The 23,813-nt window shown below is 37.4% G+C and overlaps 1 protein-coding gene across 11 annotated transcripts in view; it reads left to right on the forward strand.

The window, feature by feature from the left end:
* KIDINS220 (kinase D interacting substrate 220) overlaps positions 1-23,813 on the forward strand; it is a 95,984-nt gene that overhangs the window by 56,643 nt on the left and 15,528 nt on the right. For 4 of the 11 annotated variants that reach the window (XM_044262124.1, XM_044262125.1, XM_044262120.1 and 1 more), the window contains exons 23-24: positions 11,792-11,970; positions 13,081-13,307. In XM_044262124.1, the coding sequence (XP_044118059.1) occupies positions 11,792-11,970; positions 13,081-13,307 (406 nt within the window). Of the gene's footprint in view, positions 1-11,791; positions 11,971-13,080; positions 13,308-15,728; positions 15,843-16,604; positions 16,662-20,887; positions 20,924-22,575; positions 22,609-23,813 lie in introns of all 11 variants that reach the window. The other 7 variants (XM_044262122.1, XM_044262114.1, XM_044262115.1 and 4 more) reach the window with 3 other exon arrangements.

The following is a 23,813-nucleotide window of genomic DNA, read 5'->3' on the forward strand; positions in this document are numbered from 1 at the left end:
CCCTTACTATATAGAATGTCAGTACTGTATTCAGGGTAGTTCTTGTTGGGAAGGTAGAAATTGAGCGAAGAATTAAAGGAAGTGAGAGAATTAACCCAAGCAGATACCTAGGGGAGGCATTTCTAGGCAGAGGGAACAGTACGGACAAAGGTCCTCAGCTACTCCTGAGAGTAGCTGGAATGTACCAGTAATAGCAACAAGAAGGACTGTGATGTGGCTAGAGAGGACTCAGTAAAGGGCAGGAGGCAGGAGATGAGGTCAGGGAGGTCAGGGAGTATGGGACATGGAGGATCATTGTAAGGGTTTTGGCTTTTTATCCTGAGTCAAAAGGAGATCTGTTTGGAGTCTTGAAAAAAATGGATCCATACCCTATATGCTCCACAGTGCCTTGGTATTTGGTTGCATCAGTGTAACTTGGCCTGGGCTAGGGAAGATAAAGTAAAGATAAAATGAGTGATAGAGAGTGGCCATAGAGATGAATGTGGAAAAGCTAAGAAACGAACAATGTTCTCTACAGTCTTGTTGCAGTGTACTGAAGAAATCTAGTTAATCTGAACAACTGCAGTAATTTATATGACTGATTTCCCTGTATGTCTTTCCTGTTGTAATAGATTCTTGTTTCTTAAGATCATTGCATTCTTTATTTTCCAGTAAAATGTTGGATTTAGAAGACTGCTTTTTGAATTGTTTTTTAAATTGCCGCCTTTTCCTTAGACTTGCCAGCTGCATGGCTTGTCCTCTAATCCCCACATTTCAACCCCCAGTTGAGAGTGAATGAAAATATGTGGTTTCCATAGCATTGACTGATAGGTGTAGAGAACAATTAGTGGGTTGCTTGTAGAGTCATACTGAATTTGATTTATGAGTACTGTAAGATGGAAATGATGGTCATTGTGTGTCAGCTTGGTCTCTGAGGATAAAGAGAAGTAATTGGTCAAAATTTGGTGTATAAGGATCAGGTTTATCTGGAGTTCTGAGCAGTCCTAGCCTGGCTCTCCAGCCCATTCTCATGCCCTCTCCCTTTTGCTACCCCCCCCGCCCCCCCTTGCTTTTCGCCTTTCCACCTGCACTCTCTGTGGCCCATCCTCCCCTCCCCCTCCTCATTCACATCTTAAATACCACAACCTCAAGAAGCCTTTTGTGACCAGGCATACCCCATTCTCCGAGATTTTACTAGATACATTCACTGTATGCTGGTCTTTTCCGTCGTAGTGCTAGTCATAGTTACCTTTCTTTAAATGGTTGCATTGCTCTTTCTTTAATACTTGTTTCCTGAACTAGACTCTTCACTCCATGGACTGGACCTTCCTTAAACCTTGCTGAGTTCCTCGCTTCTAGACATTTTTGGTATGGAGTAGGCAGTGGTGATTACTTCTGAGACAGTAAAGAAATATGATGGTGACACTTGGGTTGAGGAAAGCATGGACTGGGGGCAGGTGGTGAATGAGAAGCCACATTTTATCTTGAGAATACTGTTCATATAGACCCTTGTTTTTTATTCTAAATATGGGTGAATGTTTCCTTGTTACTACACCGATATATCCCTGGGTCAGGCACTAAGTTTGTTCTCAGGGTACACAGTTGAATGGTGATTACATATTTCAGTTAACACCTACCAGTTTCCACCTTCTTTGGGTGATACTAAAATGAAACCAGTGTTTTTGTTAGATGTTTCCCTAAACTCTTGAGTTCAGCTACATTTCTAAGGCTTCTTGCATTTATAATCCTCTCATGAATGCCATGGTTTGGAATTACTTCGTGCTGACACACTTTTAGACAGGCCCCTCCCATGTCGGGTCCTGCTTGCAGGCCGCTGTCCGTACTGTTTAAAAAGGCCTTTGAGTGAGGTGCGCTCCATTTTGTCATGCGAAACTGCCGTTGGGTTCATTCATGAAGCAAATATTTATAGAGTTTTATGTACCGGATGCGTGCTAATGAAGGTACTAGTTAGTATTAGTTGAGCCCTCGATATAGGTCACACATTGGATTAAGCACTTTACATAGATGGTTTTATTTAATACTAACCCTGGGAGGAAAAAGAGTGGCAGTTACCTAAGATCCTATAGCTATAACTCTTGCACCTTCCCCAGGCCTATTTCTGGAAGGCAGGAGATGGTCTGTGATTACACAGGGAGGCAGTAGGTCTGACACCAGAAAAACAACTATAGTAATTTTATTATTTCCAGGTATATTTTATTCATCTTTCAAATAAACACTTAGAATTTTTTTATTATAGTCAATGGGTATGTTATGTGTCAGTGGCAGATAGAAATTTTTCCAGAGGATTGAATATCTTCTCTATTAAAAAGATGCAGACTTCTTACCAACTTATGTAAAACTGCAAATAAATGCTTTATTCAGTTCTAATTGTATCTAGTAACTGCGGTAGGTTTTGTGGGGAATGCTTAAAAAAATCAGTTTTGATATTTGGCACTTAAACAGCTGGTACATCTGTTTAACTTTATACTATTTTTATACGCACTAAGAGGCTGCAATTTTTTTAAGGTACCTTTTCAGTAACTTTTCTTTTGCTTTAAATAGAGTAAAACTGGTTTTTAAAATATTTTCTCATTTAAACTCATGATGCCATATTCAGTAATTTTATGGTAATGTAGAATAAAGAAAGAATTTCAAATATTCCAAAGTTGTGTGTTTCTAACTCCAGCTTGCAAAATTGAAGTATATTACTAAGGTTATTTGGGAACACAGAAATAGAAAAATTGATTTCTCTAAAGTATATGTTTTAATATGTGAAACAAAAAGTCTTACCTGTGAAGGTTTGCAGTTTTTTTTATGATACAGTGAGACTGTTATGCCCATTTATATTTTAAAAACCCCACTCCAATTACTGAAGAATTCAAATTTGCCACCAAACTATAAATATTTATATTTATTCTGTATATGGAGACTTTCAGAGATCAGGGTTTGGTTTTTTTTTTTTTTTTTACCTGAAATTATTTTTTACAGCAAAGATCTCTGATTTCAGAATTTCAAATCAAAATATTTTTAAGACTTCTCGAAATATGAGAATAAACAACAAAAAATGCTATGTAAATGAAACAGTAAAGTAAGGGGAGATGCTGCTGTAAACCCAAAACCCACGCTATGAGCTGCTTCTGTTGGCAATCCCCAAGAAGTCCACGAGGTGGGGGTATTTCACTAGAGACATGATTAATATTTTCAGCCGAGAAGTAAGACCTAATGCATTTCTGCTTTTCCCTTTCCATAGCAGAAAAACAGGAAAACACAGAGTTTAAATATGAATATTTTAAATATTTAAATATTTAAAGTTTAATTTCCATTCCTATTTTTTAATGGCTTCCCAGGACATTCATAAGCGCTGAGAATCATGATCATAGGCAAATGAATGGTTGTCTGACCATATGGCATAGCCTTTATTAATTAAATAGTACCTTTTCCTGCTAAAATGCTTTTTTTTTTAAAGATTTTATTTATTTATTTGACAGAGATCACAAGTAGGCAGAGAGGCAGGCAGAGAGAGAGAGGAGGAAGCAGGCTCCCTGCTGAGCAGATCCACTGGATCCCAGGACCTTGAGATCATGACCTGAGCCAAAGGCAGCGGCTTAACCTACTGAGCCACCCAGGCGCCCCTAAAATGCTTTTAAATTAGCTTTTGGGAAGAGGGTAGACATGAAAAAGGAGGGTTTAAAATTGATCTGCTTAAAAATTTGTATTTGGATGAAAAAATACTAAATTCTAATTACTGTAGATCTTGGGTTCTATACCTATTAGAAATTAAACCCTCAAGATAGCTTATCTAATCAAGGTTTTGCTTTCATCTGAGGCATATTCATAGGCAGGCTTTGATTTCAGAGCCTCCATTCTCTGTGCCTGCCTTTCAGTTTTATTGCAACACATTTGCTGCTTCTATATAGTTAATGGAACAATTTTTAAAATTTCTGAAAGGAAACAATAACATGAGTATCTCTTCCTGCTTGATAGGACCTCACAGTACTGTGAGTACCGCCAGTAGCTATGAAACTTGGATCTCTTACTTTCATTAGAATATTTGTTAATATATCATAGTATAAACTCGATATAAAACAATGGTCTTTACTTTTTAATGATAGATACTATTTTCATATTGAGTCAGTTGTGAGTTATTTTGCCTCTCCTAACTTTTTTACTGCAGTCTTCTCTCATTACTCTACTTTGAAATTATTATTTTCCCCATCTGAGGTGTTGTCTGATCACTTGCATGGCAGCAACTGGGTAGGCATGCTTTAGTATTTAGTATTTAGTATTGTTTTTCAGGCTTTTCCCCCTAGTAGAAACCTTTCTGCAAATCAAATCTTATGCACAATCCTGGTAAATAAAGCAGAATGAATATAAATTAATTGACTCAAATTGTAACATTTCCTAATAAATTCACTTAGCAAGAAAAATGAGCTGTGCTGAAGAATATTAAATTTGAAATATGTGGGTGATCCTTGCAATCTCACATTGGTTTAAACATCTCTTTCTCTACTTAGTTTTGGTAATATGATATCAAGAATATTGTGGGGTGCCTGGGTGGCTTAGTGGGTTAAAGCCTCTGCCTTTGGCTCAGATCATGATCCCCGGGTCTTGGGATCGAGCGCCGCATTGGGCTCTCTGCTCAGCAGGGAGCCTGCTTCCCCCTCTCTTTCTGCCTGCCTCTCTGCCTACTTGTGATCTCTGTCAAATAAATAAATAAAATCTTAAAAAAAAAAAAAGAATATTGTAAATCCTGGAACTTGGGTGGCTCAGTGGTTAAGCCTCTGCCTTTGGCTCAGGTCGTGATCTCAGGGTCCTGGGATCCGAGCCCCATATTGGGCTCTCTGCTCAGCTTAGAGCCCGCTTTTCCTCTCTCTCCCTTTGCTGTTCCTCCTTCTTGTGTGCACACACACTCTCTCTCACTCGCTCGCTCTCAAATAAAATTAGAAAAGAAAAAAAGAAAAAAAGAAAATTCTAAATCTAAGTAGATACAAATGCTACCAATTTTTAAACCTGCTTTACAGTGGCAGGATGTTTTTAATTAATTTGGGTTCATAGGTCAGTCACCAGTATTATCTTACAGTTGCTCGCATTTCTTGTAACTGGTTGAAGTGTTTGTTGGGTGCTGCTTCTCTGACTGACAAGGTCCTGGCACGTGGGTCATGTCGTGAATTAACATTGTGATTTTCTAGTTGTTTATTACACTCTGCACTCAGGCACATAGGGTGGAGTAGTGCACTTGCTTGCCTAATTTTATGAACAGAAAAACTGGGTTAAGAAAATGAAAGAATTTAAATGTGCACCTGAAGATGGAGAAAAAAACCATTTTTCAAAGTCTGCAAAAAATTAAAACAAAAACCAGGATGACCTGGTATATTAAGCTTATATGTTGATCTTGAGTGTGTTAAGATTTGATACGTAACAGTGTTCTATTTTATTATATTTTAAGGCGTTAAAAATATGTAAATCATTAATTAAGAACTTTGAACCATGTCTGTGGCACCCAGTTTGATCCGGTGCAGGGATCAAGGCTCAGGCTTTTGCCAGATAGGTTCCAGCTGGGCCACTTACGTCTGCGGTAATGTCAGGCGGGAACATCTCTGAGCCTTTGCTTTCTCGTTTTCAAAATTGAAATGATACGTCATGGAATGTTGGGAGATAGAAATGAGATAAGCGAGCTCAAACACCGGGCCCAGAGAATGGCAGGCCATAGTAGATACTCTACAAATGCTAGTTCTTTTTTTAAAATTTTCTTCTCAACTCTTTTTAACCTTCACATATGTTTTTCCTATCAGATTGTACATAAGAAAAGGGACGTGTTCCTCAGAGCATTTTGCACAACACACATGAATAGAAGGCAGTGCCTTATCAGTAACGAGCCTAGGCACGTACCTCTTTGTGCTTTTGTGATTTACCCTTCCTGTCTGTTGATCCTGTCTCATCCCTGTAGTTACCAAAATTGCAGCCTTTAAGCCAGATGAAGTTAACGCTTTTGGTGTCATTTTTACACCAAAACCAAGGGAGCTGAGATGTGGAGGGGACTGTGTAGGCCAGTGCTTTCCTTTATCACTTTGAAAGAACCAGCATCTCCCACATGGCGGGGTGTGGGGAGCACCCACAGCACTATGGGAGGATCCGAGAGATCTGCTTCAGCCCCCTGAAATAAGGAGACTGGCATCAAGAGAGGTCATATGATTTGTCCCAAATCACACAGTCAACAAGTGACCCACTTTTTTTTTTTAAGATTTTATTTATTTATTTTTAAAAATTATTTTTAAAATTAAAATAATTTTAATTAATAAAATTATTACTTTTTAATTATTTTTTAAAGATTTTATTTATTTGATAGAGAGAGAGAGAAAGAGATCATGAGCAGAGGGGAGGGGTAGAGGGAGAAGCAGATTCCCCGCCGAGCAGGGAGCCTGGTACTAGGCTGGATCCAGCACCCTGAGATCATGATCTGAGCCTAAGACAGGCACTTAACTAACTGGGCCACCCAGGTGCCCCACATTGCTTTAAATTTTTATTTTTAAATATTACAGCTTTATTCTGACTTATGTGAGATGATCAAATCTGGATGTAAGGAAAGCCATTGCCTCTGTTCTGTCCTTTCAGAATCAAGTTGCATTTCAAGTTGCAATGTAGGAATTGTATTCCTAGAAATGACTGCCTTTAATAGAAAGTGTCTGACATGTAAATCTGGAATAAATTCATACGGTAGCTTCAAAGGGAGACTTTTACCCCCAACTTCGGTGTGTCCTAAGTTTCCTCAGCAGTTGAACACACTGTTGTTCACCACTGGATTGAACTGAATCATCACTAGAGATTATTGAGATGCATTTCTTTTTGAGTATAAATGCTTCTGTGTCAAAATTATTCAGTGCTTTAGAAAATATATATAAAGGAGATTTTTTAAAAATTCCCATATAACTAGCATACAATGTTACATTAGTTTCGGTGTACAATATAGTGATGCGACTCTCTCCGTTACTCAGTGCTCATCGTAGTAAGTGTACTCTTAATCCCAAGAAGGAGATTTTTATGGTCATAAAATTTTCCTATTATTTCTAGTCCTAGTTTTTCGGTTTCTGACTCTGTTTGTTATTCATGCCCAAAGCAAGAAGCAAGAACACTGAAACATATGAACAAGACATGGCCAGCAGCACTGCCTTACAGTTCAGAAGGGTGCACATAACTGAGGAAAGGGGAGCCATGTCACTTGGGGTCCTGGATGTAGTGGTATCTCTGCCACCAGGGTCATATCTTGTGCTGCCCATGTGAGGTCTGGCTGAAGCCCAGCTGCTCACACACAAATTGTGGTCTTAATGATAGTCCACTGAGTTTGTGTATTGAGCATTTTATTTATTTATTTATTTATTTATTTATTTTAAAGATTTTTTTTTTTAAAGATTTTATTTATTTATTTGACAGAGAGAGATCACAAGTAGATGGAGAGGCAGGCAGAGAGAGAGAGAGAGAGAGAGAAGCAGGCCCCCTGCTGAGCAGAGAGTCCGATATGGGACTCGATCCCAGGACCCTGAGATCATGACCTGAGCCGAAGGCAGCGGCTTAATCCACTGAGCCACCCAGGTGCCCTGTATTGAGCATTTTAAAAAAATGCATGACTACATGTTTCCTCCAATGCAGAAAAGTAATCTTTGGCCTTAATATTTTGACCAAGTAGGAAATATACATCTTGGATATGTACACATTCAGAGGGAAATAACTTTTTTTATGTGTAGAATAAGCTCTCTGGGAAAAGAATACATTTTTAGCTTTGCCAACGGTTTATTTGGAAACAGGCAAGTACGCTTGTGATTGTATTATAGAACCCTAATTGGACCATCCTTAAGCACCATAAATCAAACACATTAAGTACTTGAAACCAGAAACAAACCTGAAGGTTTGGCCTAGATCTGTATTCACTGGGCCACATATACAGTGCTTTGTTGTTTCCTAGTGTAGTTACTGAAATAGGATGACTTTAGAATGCAGAATTACTTTTGTAAGCTTTGAAAAGTGGCATTACTTAGAACACTTGACGCTGTGCACTGTTGTCTTGAGAATCAGCTCTGACCACTGCATGGAAATGTCTCTTTGCTTTCTAACAAGTTCTCTGCTCCATTGAGTGTTGTCTTACACTCAGCACAGTCTTCTGCATGGGGGCAGTTTTAGCTCAATGTGATCATATTAGAGATGGGGACTTTGGGAGGTAAGTAGGTTCGGAAGAAGTCATGAGGGTAGAGTCCTCATGATGGGTTTAGTGTCCTTTTAAGAAGGACCAGAGAGCTAGCTGCAAACCAGGGAGAGGGTTCTCATCAGAACCTGTCTGAGCTGGCACTCTGATCTCAGACTTCCAGACTCTATAAAATGTGAGAAATAAATGTTGTTTAAGCTGTGCAGTCTGTGGTGTTTGTTACAACAGCCCGAGTTGACTGAGACACCCACTTTCACCACTGCTGTTCACTGTTACAGTGGAGTTCTAGTGAGTGTACTTAGATAAGAAACAGAAGTAAAAGGATCCAAATTGGAAAGGAAGAAGAAAAACTATCTCCCATCGCAAATGACATGATCCTGTATATGGAAAATCCCCAAGGAGTCCACAAGAAAGCTGCTAGAGCTGATAAGTTCAGCAGAGTTGCAGGCTCCTGATCCAGCACAAAAATCAGTTTTGTTTCTATACCTCTGCAGATTGTTATCTGAAAGGAAATTCAGAAAGTAATTGTATTTACTATAGCATTGAAAAGAATGAAATGCCCAGGAATGAATTTAACCAATGAGGTTAAAGAATTATGCATTGAAAACTGCGAATCGCTAAATAAAATATCTAAAAAAAAAAAAAATCTAAGTATATGGAAATAAATTTCCTGTTCATTAACAGGAAGACTAAATATTAAGATGTCAGTACTACCCAAAGTGGTCTACAGATTCAGTGTAGTCCCTGTCCGAATTCCAGTAGCCTTTTGCAGAAATAGAAACCTGATCCTCAGACTCATGTGAAATTGAATATGAATATGAGTAGCCAAGACAATCTTGAAAAAGAATGAAGTCGGAGGGCTCGCGTTTCTCAGTTTTAAAAACTAACTACAAAATTGCAGTAATCAAAGAAATGAGGTACTGGCCTAAAGATAGGCATATAGTCCAGTGGAATAGATGAGAGTTCAGAAATACTTTCAAAACTTGCAAAAGTAATCTTGCGTTTTAAAGGCATCCTGTTCAATAACTACACTAGGAAACGCATACATCTGGCCAATTGAACTTTGAGAAGGGCGCCAAGTCCATTTCATGGGGAAAAGAACAGTCTTTTCCCCAACTGGTGCTGGGCCAACTCGATTTCTACATGTGAAAGAATGAAGTTGGACCCCTATCTCACACCATGTATGAAAATTAGCTAAAAGTGGATCGACCTACACTTTCCCAAGCATAAATTTGTTTCCAGTATCAGAAAGGGGAATTAAAGTGAAAATTATTATAGAAGAGTAGAGTTCTTAGGGAATAATGCATTTTTTGTGTGTATTCACTCTACAGATAAATGTTTTTTTCACTCTAAAGATATTTAAGCAAAAGTAACGTGACAATGCTTTGCTTCAAGGCGCTGGAGATAGAATAGTGAACACTACCAAACTTGGTCCCAGCTTTAAAGGAACTTCTAGTCTAGAGGGGGAGTAGACATTAATAAAATAATTCCACTAATAGATTATAAAATTCCAGTTGTGATAGGTGGTGTGCAAGAAAGAATATGTGCTATGGGGGGCCTGCGCTTGGAGAAGACTTCCCGGAAGAGGGCAAGTTGGCCTGAGAGAAGGAGGAGTAGGCATTAACTGGGTCAAGACAGAACAGGAGAGCACAGTTAGCTCCGAAGGTGTTCGGGGTGTTTGGTTGTGTTTGCACAGATGTGCACTTCACTTCCTCTTTTGTTCCTCACCCATTGGCTACAGTGCAGAGTAGCTGTTTTCTGTCTGTATGTTCCATCTCTTTCCAGAGTGCATTAGAATGTTATTTAATAAATGGGCATTCACTGTGGTAGGAAGTATTTGAGTCTACTAGGAGTTAAATTGGTTTTAAGGTAAAAAATTCCGAGACAGTTAAGAGTTTTCCCTGTTTAAGTTTTTAAAGAAAATTTGTCTTATTTTTAACCTTCAATGATTAAATAATGACATTGGTAGGTGGCTACTTTTAGATAAAGTATGATAAATAATGCCTTCATAAATTATGCTTTTCGAATCTGTTTATATTTTGATTTAAAATAGGATTTTTTTTTCCCCTGTAATTTAAGACCTCATTTTGAATGGAAGTGATTTGAATGGCTTATGTAATTTCTGCCAAGGAATTAATATGGACTTCTCTAAACCACTGTCATTTATAATCAAAATGCTTTTAACTTACATTGATGTTGGCATTAACAAGTCCCGCTAGATTGGTAGCATAGAAAGAAATTGCATCTAAACTTACTAGGAGCTCATTGATGCCTGAGGTTTTATAATGCTTTCTGTGGGCCATTTAACTGCTGGCAACTTTAATTCACATGATTCATAATACTAAAAATTTAAATTCACTCTTAATTGAAAAGTGAAGTTACTTAAATTCTTTAAATACTAACCTTTGGGAAAATATCTGAAAAATAAAGACACATATGATTTTAGTGGCCTGCTGCCAAAAGATTATCATTTACATAAATATCTCTTTCAGTAGAAGAGCTTAATGTATTGAGCTCAAAAGGTTAAAATCGAGCCTTCAATCTGGAAACCAGCAGTAGACTGTTGGCTTGTGAACAGCAGTATTGTTCATCATACTGAGAACACTGTTCACATTCAAGTTTAAGCAGAGCTGGCATTGAAATTCAGTTAATTTGTTTCATGTGACTTGTCAGCTGTGTGTTTTTATCTAAATCTTTGTAGCCTCTCTTCTTAGTATTTCATGTTAAACTCCTCAAACAGATGAACTACCTTTTTAACTGTTAAAGTTCTGAAATTTTGGCCACTTCCGCAAATGATTCTTTGTAACCATTCTCCAAGGTTTCCATATCATTTAAACCATATTAATAATCAGTTTGAATGCCATTCTAATTTATAAGAGTAATCCTATTTTGGAGGGCTTTTCTGTTTTGTATATATGTGAGTGAGTCTGTGAGAGGGACTCCCTGAAATTCATGAAGACAAAATTGCTCTTCTTATCTTCTCACCAGCATGCTCTTCTCGTCTTGTTTGCTAATTTTGTTCTCTGGATTTTCCCTCAGATGGCTTTTAATATTTGGCTACCAGCCCAGGATTGGGTCTGAGCAGTGAAGAAATAGAGAATGAGACCTTTTTTGAAAAAGGAAAAACCTGTACTAACTTTTTTCTACTTTATGTAATTTATTTAAAAATTATTGTTTATTTCTTCTCTTCTTTGCAAAGGCAAGAACCGTGGTATCCCATAATAAGCACGGAATCGGAACCGGTCAGCTGGTCTTGCGTGCTTGCGTGGATCTAGGCAGGTTGCCTCGTTTGTCTGAGGCTCACTCTCCTCGTGTGTAAAACCATAACGCATTTAATTTGCACAGAGCGGTCCTCACCAACATGGGAGTTCCTGGGATATACTGTTCTCCTTCCTGTTTCCTAGCTCCAGTCCTACCTTTGGCCAAAGGCTGACCTCACACTTGTTATCTCAGTAATTTTGTAGTGTATGTACCAGTTTTTTTTCTTAAGAAAATTTTTAATGAAAACAAGATGTGTAATGTGTTATTTATTTTCATATATAAATTTTAAAGTACATGTGGAATTTTCCTTTCTGATACTGACATTAATGACCTTTTTTGTTTGTTTCTTGTTTGCAGAATATCAAAGAATATTCCAACAACTAAAGATGTTGAGCCACTGCTAGAAATAGATGGAGATATAAGAAACTTTGAAGTGTTTTTGTCTTCAAGGACCCCAGTTCTTGTGGCTCGAGATGTAAAAACCTTTTTGCCATGCACTGTCAACCTAGACCCCAAGCTACGGGAAATTATTGCAGGTGGGTAGTAGTAGTAAATGTGATTTGTCTTCTCTGGTCTTCAAGATGTTTCTCATTTCTAACTTAGCTATGTGAGTTTGTCTTGCTCCATGAAAAACCAAGAAATACCAAACCAAGCACTACACAGGACAGTTAATGAAACTGAGGATTAGGAGTCTTGACCTCCTTTAGAGACTGCTATGAAAATGTCACTTGTAAAACCACCTTATCATAATGTTTCTCAACCCTCATACCTGACTTCTTTGCACTCAGATTCCTTTTAAGAAACAGTCAACACTGTAAGATGTTAGTCCATTATAATTTTTCTCTGACTGATCTTAATAGGGGTCTCTATCTGAAGGGGCACAGGTATCCTTATATTACTTGATAAATTTTAACTTAAACTTGTGGACTGGAACTTAAGGATGGTGACATTAAAGTTTCGGAATCATTTCATTTGTTCTTGAACCACCGCTGTATGTACACGCACGCACACACAACCATTCCTGAAACACGTTATCTTCCGTGTGGCTGATCCGCCGTTGAGTTTCCTGAGAGTTATGAAGAGAGAGCTTCAGTCTACTTCTGCTTTCTTTTTTAGGTACCAGTTATAAGGCTGATATCAAGGTGTATTTTGTGGCTATGGAACTGCTTGTTTTGTTCAGAGAAGGATAAATCATATAGTTTGCACACCCACAGTTTAGCAATCACTGTATTTATTAGTATTAGACCACTGTGAGTTATTATTAGTTATTCATAACAATCAGCAATAGTTATGAATAATAACACATTATGGATCATAACCACTGTTAGAATAGCACAAATACCTTATATAGTTAGAGAAAAAATATTATTGTTCTGGTAACTGAAGAGAAGAATCCAGATGTTGGTGACTTTTCAAATGGTGAGAAAAGCTTTTATGCAAAGTAGTTGAGTTTTTCTCACTAGAATGTCTATGAACAAGATTTTTATGAGTCAGGATGTCCTGTCTCCTTTAAGTCAGTTGGAATCCTCGGCAAGAGTGGAAAAAAAACTTGTTTCTATTTGATAACTAAAGGAGGATGTGATAGCTGGACTGATGACTGTAGTCCTCTTTTCTTTTGTCTTCTGGGGTACCGTTTAATCTTTCAGATGTTCGCGCTGCGAGAGACCAGATTAATATTGGGGGGCTCGCGTATCCTCCACTGCCTCTTCACGAAGCTCCACCGAGACCCCCATCAGGCTACAGCCAGGCCCCATCTGTCTGCTCTTCTTCCACTTCCTTCAACGGACCGTTTGGAGGTGGGGTCGTGTCACCACAGCCTCACAGCAGCTATTACAGTGGGATGACAGGACCTCAGCATCCGTTCTACAACAGGGTAAGGAAGTGCAAGGAATCGTTCATTCTAAGAATTTGTTTGGGGGAAATACCAGAAGTTTTCTGCTGTGGAGTCTGTTATTGTTTTGAAACTGCACATTAGCTTTAAAATAGGAAAAATGTTAAGTTTGAATTTAAAATATATGATTTTTTTAAAAATAAAAAGAACTTTTAACTTTAATGGGGTCTAGATCTCAGCTGAGTCTTGAATATTAGAGATGCTTTTTGCTTTTTTGAGAAAGTGAACTCCACGGGTCATCAGTGACTATCCTGTGCCACAAAGGGAGCTGTTTCTCTATTTGTTCATAAACAGTGGTCCATTTGTTATATTTTGCATAATTATATTCGCCTTTAGAACAATGATTTAACTTCAAACTTAAATTTCCACAGTATTCGGTAAATCTAATTCATATGTGTTACAGCTTTTAAATGTGAGATTATGATAGAAGATACCACTTATAGGATTCAGATGTTATTGCCAAGTAATAGCACTGTAGCCATTTCTGGAGTTATATTTCAGGTTATGTGCAGTCATGCATAATTATTTATTTAGTATAAATGTGATCATTTTCTACTGCAAAAGATGGAAGTACAGTGATCAGTAATATACAGACCCTATTAAGTTTAGCGGCCTGAGCTATACCCATCCTACTGATCTTAAGCACCAGTATTTCCTACAGGATATTGGAGCGTGAGCCCTAGTATTGTACTTTCTGGAATGGCATGCTAAGGTCCATTACTGCTTCTTATTTTTGTTATCTCCCTCTTTAGTCTAATTTGAGAAAAACGTAGGGGCTAGTGTTCACAGAAGCCAACTGCATGCCTAAGTAAATGTCACGCGAGCTAGGAAGAAAGCAAAGTTTAGAGTAAATGTGGCAGTGAAGAAATTCCAGAATTTAAATAAAATTTTCAGGTTTTGAAAAATGATGGCCATATAAGTACAGTTGATACTTGAACAACACGGGTTTGAGCTGTGTGGGTCCACTTTTACACAGCATTTTTTAAAAAAGCAGTTACAGTACAGTACTGTAAATGTGTTTTCCTTATGTTTTTCTTAATATTTTCTGTTCTTTAGCTTATTTTATTGTAAGAATACAGCATATAGTGCATAAAACCTATAAAATATGTGCATTTGACTGTTACTATTGTCGGTAAGGCTTCCAGTCACCAGTAGGCTATTAGTAATTAAGTTTTTAGGAAGTCAAAAGTTATTTTGACAGACTTCCGACTACACGGTTTCGGGGGTGAGGGGTGGTGGGGATCAGAACTCCTCACCCCTGTGTTGTTCAAGCTCAACTATAATTAGGGGCATTCTTCATAGAGGCCGTATGAATGTTATTCTGTTCTTTTATTCAGACAAGGAGAAAAAGGTGGAACAATAGCATTTTATAATGTATTCCATCCTTGTAAAATTTAACTCTGTGGTAGACAGTGTTGAAATGCAGGGTTTTATTTAGCAGTCTTAAAATCTGCTGTAATTTTACATAAAATGGCTCATTGATCAGTAGATGACAGTTGAGGTTTTGAAACCAAGAAATTTATTTATTTTTTTAATTTACCATACCATCAGGCTGATGTGATGCTTTAAGAGTGTTTTATCATTTTAAAAACACTTAACATTTTCTCATGTTTTTAGATCTAGTTATTTTTTGTTCTAGTTATTTGAGGTTCTTAGTCTGAAAGTTAAAAGGGGGAATAATTTTCTTAAATGGCAGCAGTAAAAAGGTATGGGAAGATGTTATTTTAGTGTAATGAAGCTTAATGAGTTTTAATCTTTATGTTTAGCGCATATAATCTGATAGCTCCTGTTTATGTGAAGTTGGCTACAAATAAATGCCGGAGTTATAAATCTCGCTAAACAATGGATTCCCCATTTAAAAAATACACCTTATTTAGGAGATACACTCTAGGGCATAGAATATAAAGTGAGCTCTGGGAACTGAGAGTAATAATATTCCTGGAATCCATGCTAGGGTGTTCTCATATATATTAAGACTTTCTTTGTCTTTCTTAAGGCTAATCTTTTTTTGAAAAGAATGGTATTAGGAGTCCATTTTGCTTATTTTTGTTGTTGTTGTTAAGTAAATTGTGAGTTAATATTTGTAAGTCACTTAGGAACTGATACATGGTAAGCCCATGAAAATGTTAAGGAGAAACTCTTGTCAGACTATAAGGTGTAAAAGTTTAGTTGCTTAAAAAACCTTATATTAAATCAACAATATGAAAATTTAAATACTGGGTCTCAAATTTGGGTTTGCTATCTTAGAGACTATAAGCAAGGGTCTTTTTCTTTTGTTTTGTCACTTGCATTATTAAAAATTTGGAGTTGTGTTTTATTGGTTAGTTTCATTTGATAACTCTCATCACACTTTGATTTCTGTAATTGTTTATCCCCTTCTTTTGTTACGTGTTTTTTCCATAGCCATTCTTTGCCCCCTACCTTTACACGCCAAGGTATTACCCTGGCAGCTCCCAACACCTCATCTCACGTCCATCAGTAAAAACGAATTTGCCCAGAGATCAGAGCAATGGCCTAGTAAGTATAAAAAAGGGTAACTAAAGTATTAATCTAATAAGACACACAGACAGCAGTAGAAGTTTGGTTATTTCCTTTCTGTAACAAAAGAATGCAACTTACTTTATAAATAATCTTAAGACAGATAAGGTATTACTAACATAAAATGTATTTTGTTTTCATTTCTGGCAAATGTCTATGGAAGGAAAAGGACTAGCGGCCTCAGTGAATAAATGTTGAGCTGTTTACAACCAGAGTTTCTGGCTTCGAGTGCAGTGTCTGTTACCAAAACTCTAAAAACTAAACCTTTACATTTGCTAATTGCTAATATCTTTTTACAAAAATATACATACATGGTATCTGTGTGTGTGTGTGTATATATATATTTATATATATGTATGTATGTTAGCCCTATGGTATAAAAATTTGAGGGTATATTGGAAGAGCATTTTAAATTAAAGCAGAAATTAAATAGAATTAGGGAATTACTTAAACGTATGATTGATTCTAATCCAAAACAAAATACATTGTAAAATATTATGTGTTCCTGATGGTCAGCTTAGTTTAACAATTCACAAAAAGAAATTTCTTGTTAATATATTTTTGTACATTAGAAGGTAAAAGCTATAGAACTTAAACTGTTATTTCAAATTTAAGTGTCACTAGGGGAATCGACTCACAGCCAGGTTTCAGTGTCGTCTGTGATCATGTCAGCATCGTGTTCATGCATCATCCTCGTTTGCCCCCTCACCTTTCACCCACGCTCTTGTTTTGTGTTGTTAGGAGGTTATCAAGGAGGATGCTGCTGAGGGGCTTCCTTCACCCACAGACTCCTTGCGGGTAACGGAGTAGTCTTGTGGTGGGAACACGAGCCTGTCATCGCTTCTGCAGCCATAACAACTGTCCTAGTTGTGGTGACAGCAGTCCCCTAACTCTGCGTCTGTGCTGTTGTGGCCGCTAGCGTAGAGTAGCTGATACTAATCATTATAGTTCATGGATTAATTGAAAAGCTAATGTTTAACTTTACCCTTTATTTCCTCCAGTTTTCCCCCTTTTTCAATGCCGTGGGATGGGCTCTTTTTTTATTGTCCAAGGGCAGGATTTTTCTAGCAGCCTTCAGGAGTAGCCAGTTGGTGGCATATGTTGCCTAGTGTTGAGCAGTATTTTCACCTTTGATTATTTTTCTTAAGCCTACAGTTGGTACTGCACACGTGGAATACTTCTGAAAGTAACCAAAATCACCCTCAAGACCACAAAGGACATTAGAAGCTCGGTGGTGTAGACCAGAATGTATCTGTAGTGACTCAGTCTTAATCTGGGTGTCCACGGTTTGTGAAACCCCAGTGTGAATGTGCTATTTTTCTTGACCTGTATTTTTATTAAAATAGAATTGCTAGGTAAACAGGTAGTTTATTATGTAAAGGGAATTATTTAAACCTTTTTGGGCCAACACCTTAAAGTGGGGTTTCTTAAAAAAAATTGTATGGGAAATCATTCCGTCTATTTGTTATTCAAGACTTTGTATTTAATAAGAAATATGTTTAATGTGATGAGCCTTAAAATCTTCATTTACTCAATATGGAATTTAGGAACCCAGTTTGTATTTTACCTTCTTTTGATTTATTTGCAGAATGTTATGCCCACGTGGACATGATCAGTTTAATCTAGAGCTCTGCTAACGTGTGGCTTGACAGTTAGAATTAACGTGGGGGAAATACTACATCCTGAGCTTATCCTTAGCTTTGAACTTAAAACATGCATTTGGGTAGGCAGTAGTTTTTTAACTTTAATTTTCTTTGAGTTAATGTTAGTAAGAGAGGAAAGAGAACCATCTTGGTGTTTTCATTGAGGAGTTGATGATTCCTTTTAAGTCATTAACATTTCAGCTGAAGTGTTTGAGTGACTCCAATTATCCAGGAATAATAGACACAATAAACCATAATAATTCTATTTGGGTGTTGGGGGAATCTTTAATGCGTGGATCATTGCCACTATATGCAAGATTGACTTTTAGTTTAGTCAGAGAGCCCTTCATACATACATTCATGCATGTAATGCAATTCTCTAAGCTAAAATTCCTTAGCAAACTTTTGATGAAAATCAGATACTGTGAAGAATTTGGTTGGTTTTAATGACACAGACATGCTAAAATAGTAGCTATTCCTATGCTTGAGTATGTGGACAAACACTTGTAATTAGAAGATATCTGTAGTTTCTTTCAGGGACCAGTGAAGGAGCATTAAGCAAATTTGAAATGAGTTTTTGGGGAAGAGGAAATAATGCAATTCTTGTGATGTGTTTAGAAACCCAATAACAAAGGATAAAGGTGCTCTGCATATATTAGTGCCTTTGTTTAGTGAAATAACCGTACTATTTGCTCTCCTTTTAATATTAAAAGATAGTTTGTGATTGGCTTAGTGAATAGTAAGTGCTTACCAAGCTTTCTTTGCTTTTAAGAAATTAACAATGACAATAGCATGTAAAATTTATTTGGTAGAAGACTAGTAAAAATAGACATTTAGTTCAAACCCAAATCAAAAGCAGTGGTGGAAATGTGAAGTATCTGTATTGGAAACATTGTCTAGGATTTTTATAGCTGTATATTTTTACAGAAGTAGTTAATATAAAAATTATTTACCCCTTTGGAGCTCATATGGCTTTCCAGTCCTGTGGTAGAAAGTTTTGTATTTCTGAGATAATAGGGTTCTGGGGCAAGTCTGTTTGCTCATTCAACTGTCCTCCCATATGCACCAGCTGATGACAAGAGCTGCTTATAGATAAATCAGGAGCTACACAAACACTTTTGGATAAATTGTCATACGGACACAGAGTAATGAGTAAAAATAAATAAACAATACCACCAATAAGAGGAAGACCATAACGAGTTAACCAACTGTTATTTTCAACATAAGTGGTCCCATCTTTTTTTACCACAGGGAATTCTGATAAACCTTTAAAAAGCAGATTCTAATAAAACAATTGGGTTTTCTCACATTAAGGAACATTGTCGTGAGTCTAGCTTGTGAAGGCCAGCCAAGGACTTCCACGTAAGCTACAGGCATGTCCGGGTGTCTCACAACAGTGAAGAGGTAAAATACAAGACTCTCTGCTAACTTTAAAAAACAATTGTATGTAGAGAAAATACATGCCAAATCTTATAAAACTGGGGAGGAAGATTAACACTGGACCCAAGATATGTTCCGCAGAAATCAGAGCTCGATGGGACTGTGGTTTTCAAACTTTGAAAGCAGAGAAGTTTTTTTCAGAAATGAAATACTAATTAGAACTCTAGTTCATAAAACCAGTAAAAGTGCAGGTGTGGCCCCCACCCTGGACTTGCCTTCCCTTTTGAGGGGCCGCAGGAGCGCTAGGACCCGTGGCCTCATTCAGCTCCACAGTGCAGAACTTTGAGGACTGGGTCTGAGAGACTTGTCTGAGGTGCACAGGAGGGGAGCGCCCGATGTGGGGCCGGAGCCACATGGGAGCCACATGCCCGTGTCCCAGCCCCTTCCTCAGACCGTGCTGCTTTCTTCGCCCCTGTTAACACTCAGCTTGCCTTAGCCAGGTGTTCGATCTGAAGTCCCAGAGACCCTACCTGGTGGCTAGCGCTTTGCCTTGGACAAATTACTTAACCTCCTCAATGCCCAACTTCCTCATCTGGAAAAAGCAGACCTACCACATAGGTCTGATGTAAGGATTACTCAACCTTAGGACACTTTCAAGACTTAATTATTATTATTATTACTACACCAAGGCCAAATTTTATGGAGCTTTAAAGACTCGAACTAAAAGTGTTTCATGTTAAATTACCTGTCTTAGTAGTAGGAGCGTACAGATAGACCAGTCAGTGTGGGTTAACTCTGCCTTTCATCTGCTGATGCTTCTGTTGGTTTGCTTTCCTAGAATTTAGAAGGATTTCTGGGCTATGTGAGTGCTCCAAATACTTTAAAGTTGTGTCTGCTTTCCAGGGAATGTGCATGGTACCTATGTTTTCTTTCAGTCCAGGTCTCGCTAGAAATAATGGCATCCGAGCATCTGTGACCATGAAGGGGAAGACCCAGTGGGGAGGGCTTCTCTCAGGCCAGGGAGCCTCCGTGGCATTTTGGTATGGTCTTTCAGAGTTGCTCTTAGCAGTACTGGAGTCGGTTTTTATCTAAGGTCTGCTGCTCATGGTGGAAACTGTATTTCACTGAAAAGCAGTCCTTCAAAAGCAGGAACGATACAGCATTTCTTTCCTTCTTATCCGTCCTTGAATTACTTAGCGCTGAGTTCTACAGGTCCCTGTGTGATCACTTACTGGCTCAACAGATCTGTTGAGTGTCTACCGGGCACCGTCCTGGTGGGACACAGCAGAGGACAAAACTGATGAAACTCCTGCCCACATTGAGCCTTTGGGTTCAAAGGCTGCCAAGGGGATTCTCTGGGCTCCGAAGTCAGTCATTCTCAGGCTTCTGTGCCACGGATTTACTTGATACCTTCAGGCAGCTGTATTTAGATCACTTACATAACACATTGAAAAGTCATGAAAAGTTGGGGCACCTGGGTGGCTTAGTCGGTTAAGCATCTGCCTTCGGCTCAGGTCCTGATCTCAGGGTCCTGGGATTGAGCCCCACATTGGGCTCCCTGCTCAGCGGGGAGCCTGTTTCTCCCTCTGCCTGCTGCTCCCCCTGCTTGTGCACTCTCTTTCTGGCAAATAAGTAAATAAAATCTTTAAAAAATTAGTTAATTTTTAAAAAAAGGCATGAAAAGAATTAGTGCTCAGTATTATTGTGAAGAACTTCAGAAGTGCAAAGACAGAATTAATGACAGTATCCTTATTTCCCATGTGCCACTAGAGATCAATGAAAATTGATGAATTAATAAAGGTATTAAAAATGAAGGTCTTGGTTTTCATGAAACTGGATGCAGTTGGCAGAGTAGCTATAAGTAAGCAAAAAGAAGAAAAAGTAAAGTAAAAAAAGATGGGGCTGAACTGTAGATAATTTTTATTTCCACCACTGGCTTAGAACTTTTAACCTGTTTGCAAACAAATGTATATCCAAATCAAGCTGTTTCTCATTGTTCAGGAGCAGAGTTGGACGAGAAAGTTAAAGATGCCTTGGGTAAGAAATGGGCTCCTTCTAGTTTTTGTTCAGGGTCTAGGATCCAGACACACACTCGCGGCCACCTCTCAGTGGCTTTTCTCAGGGTCATTCACACTTTCTAAAGTATATTAGAAATGTGTTTTTATTATTCTGTTTCAGTATGGAAAAGTATTAACTTATTTTTACTTTCATGATATAGTGAAAAATTGTGTGCACTTTGGGCTTGAAAGTCTTTGTGCCAGCCTCAAACTCAAGAAAACTTTTCTCCCTAAGCAATTAATAAATGGCACAAAATTGATGGAGAGATTCCCACAGAAATATATTGCAGTAACGAGATCACAGACATCCTAGAGTACAATTAGAAGTTAAAAAATAACACAATCACATTCATTGCAGTTATATTACTTTTTTTTTTTTAAGATTGCCCTAAAGGGTAGGTTAAGCCTTGTCTGTCAACTTTGACCTCATTATTATTTCTCATGTAATTTGAAGAATAAGTTACATTTTCTAACTAGGTTGACAGTAGCTTTCTTTTGTGTTTCTAGTATCTTAGACTAAGCTGGCATTTCATAGGACTCCTTTTTGATATTTTTTTCAAGTCTTCACAAATACAGAGATACGTGGTAACTTCCTGCAAATCCTATTTATGAGGTAAATTAGAAAGCAAGGTTTCCATTAGGTACAGCAGATACTGAGTAGGTCACAAGGAGAACATCTGACATTAGGCTAGCAAACAGCAAAGCCCTGTCCTTTACTGAAACTGACTCATGGAACACTGCATCAAAAACTGATGTACTGTATGGTGACTCACATAACAATAAGAAAATAAAAACAGTCATACTGATTTAAAAAACCCAATACTGGAAACTAATTTTGAATCAAAATTGTCAGTCCTCTGTAGATTAGTTTAACTATTTAACAGTTTTTGCCACCAGCCTAGTGGGTACCTAATTCCGTGCCTAATGGGTACAGAAAAATGGCATCTGCTTTGAATTGGAGCTTTTAAAAAATCTCCATCACTAAAATTAGTTATGTTAATCATGGTATGCAGATATTTTTCGCCAATATAGCATAAAGCCAGAAGGCTTTAAAGGCCTTTCTTTTCAGATGGTGTTTTAATGCATCTCTCATGTGCCCAATGCCCACTGAAACAAAACCCAAGTGTGAAAAGTATGTTTCTGAGCATTAAGTGTAGGGTGGCTAGATAACCGTTCATTTTATGAAGTGATCATGTGAATTCCAAGTGCTTGTGTTCTTATTAAATTGGTTAACTTTAGCTGTAGTGTTTTAATCAGAATATTTAAATGTTAATTTTATGTTGGTATGTGGTAGAAAAACTGACTTTTAGAGCAAGTTTTATTTACTCAGTTTTATTGTTGAATGTATGGCCCATGCGTCATTCGTTTAATGGGAAGACTATGAATTTTGAGAGTACAATGATAAAGTTACCACGCACGTGTTAATGACATTAAACTACTATATGTGTGTGTGTGTGCGCGCACGTGCACGCCTGTGTGTGTTCCTTGCCCTGTGCTGCTGCAGAAGTGGTGTGTTCAAAGCCATGGAAAGTCTGAGGAATGACAAGCGTGCTGCCTGTGTTTATTATATGTGCCTGTTTGATGTTTTACTTAAGCTCGTTTCCTTCATTCTGTTTTATTCCTTCCTTAAAGCCGTGTGACTCTGGGTTTAACAAACAAAGACAGGTACAGAAATTTTCAGTGAAATCTTACTCACGTTTCTTATTAGACTATTAGAAGCAATCATTGGCACTTTCACGCTGGGCTGTTGAAAAATCTGGCTTATTTCAGTGCCTTGGGTTTATTTTAATAGCTGCTTTCAGCCTTTGCATGGCACTCATTCTGGCTAACCAATTCTAAGCTTATTTCATAAATTTACCAAAATGGGAATGTTTCCGAGTGTAGTTATAATCTACTTACAATATAAAACAATACACTTATATCAAGGTAATTCTAGTCTGTTTTGTTATCTTTGCTTTTTCCTGAAGAAATTCTGATTTGTATGCATTTTGAAGTTTATATTTAACAAACTAACATCTTCTGTATTCAAATATCTGCATTAGAAATTTTTTAAAAATAAATTGTTTATTTGCTGAAATGATCTGTTCTAGACTTAGAGCAGTATATTTCAAGTAAGAATGCATGATAAACTTGAATGTATTACCAGTCTTTGTATTGTCAGAGTAATAGAATTAGTAATTTACCTGTTGAATTATTAAGTATGCTTTTTTCTTATCACTTTTTTACTCTTTCACCTTCTTTGATGAGATTCCCACCCAAAAATCATTATTTTGGTTACTGAGATTGATTTGGTTTCAGAATAGTTGTATTATATGTGATTACTTGAGGAAAGACCTGGCAGATAATTACCAGTTCTCCTTCAAAGAAGCATATTATAACATATTTTAATTTATTGATAATTTACTCTTTATCTTGATATAGCCCTACTTAAATCTAATCAAGAGTCAGACGATAGTTTTGATGGAATTACAGGGATCTCATGTTCCTGTTTGTCTTATAAAACTTTAAGTCATTCAGGGAATATATATTTTCTACATAATCCCCAACGATAAATTGTGGGTTGTTTTTTTTTTTTTTGAGAAGTTATGTTTTCAAATAATTGATAAAGTACAAGTCTTTTAAAGTTATATGGAGCTTTCTCTTTCAAAGGACGAGAGTAGTATCAGTCACCAGGTCTCTCTTGCGGAGTTCCCAGATTCCCTGTGGAAATAAGATACTCTAAAAGTTTACATTTCTCTTAAGCTGGCAGAGTTAATTTATTCTACGCCTATTATACTTTTCCTTTTCAGCGCTGTCAGAAATAGAGTTTTTTTGGGGATTAAAAAAAAAACTTTACTTTAAAATAATTTTAGACTTAGAAAAGGTACGAA

The sequence above is a fragment of the Neovison vison genome, chromosome 8 (genome assembly GCF_020171115.1).
Source record: "Neovison vison isolate M4711 chromosome 8, ASM_NN_V1, whole genome shotgun sequence".
In the NCBI taxonomy this organism is placed as follows: Eukaryota; Metazoa; Chordata; class Mammalia; order Carnivora; family Mustelidae; genus Neogale; species Neogale vison.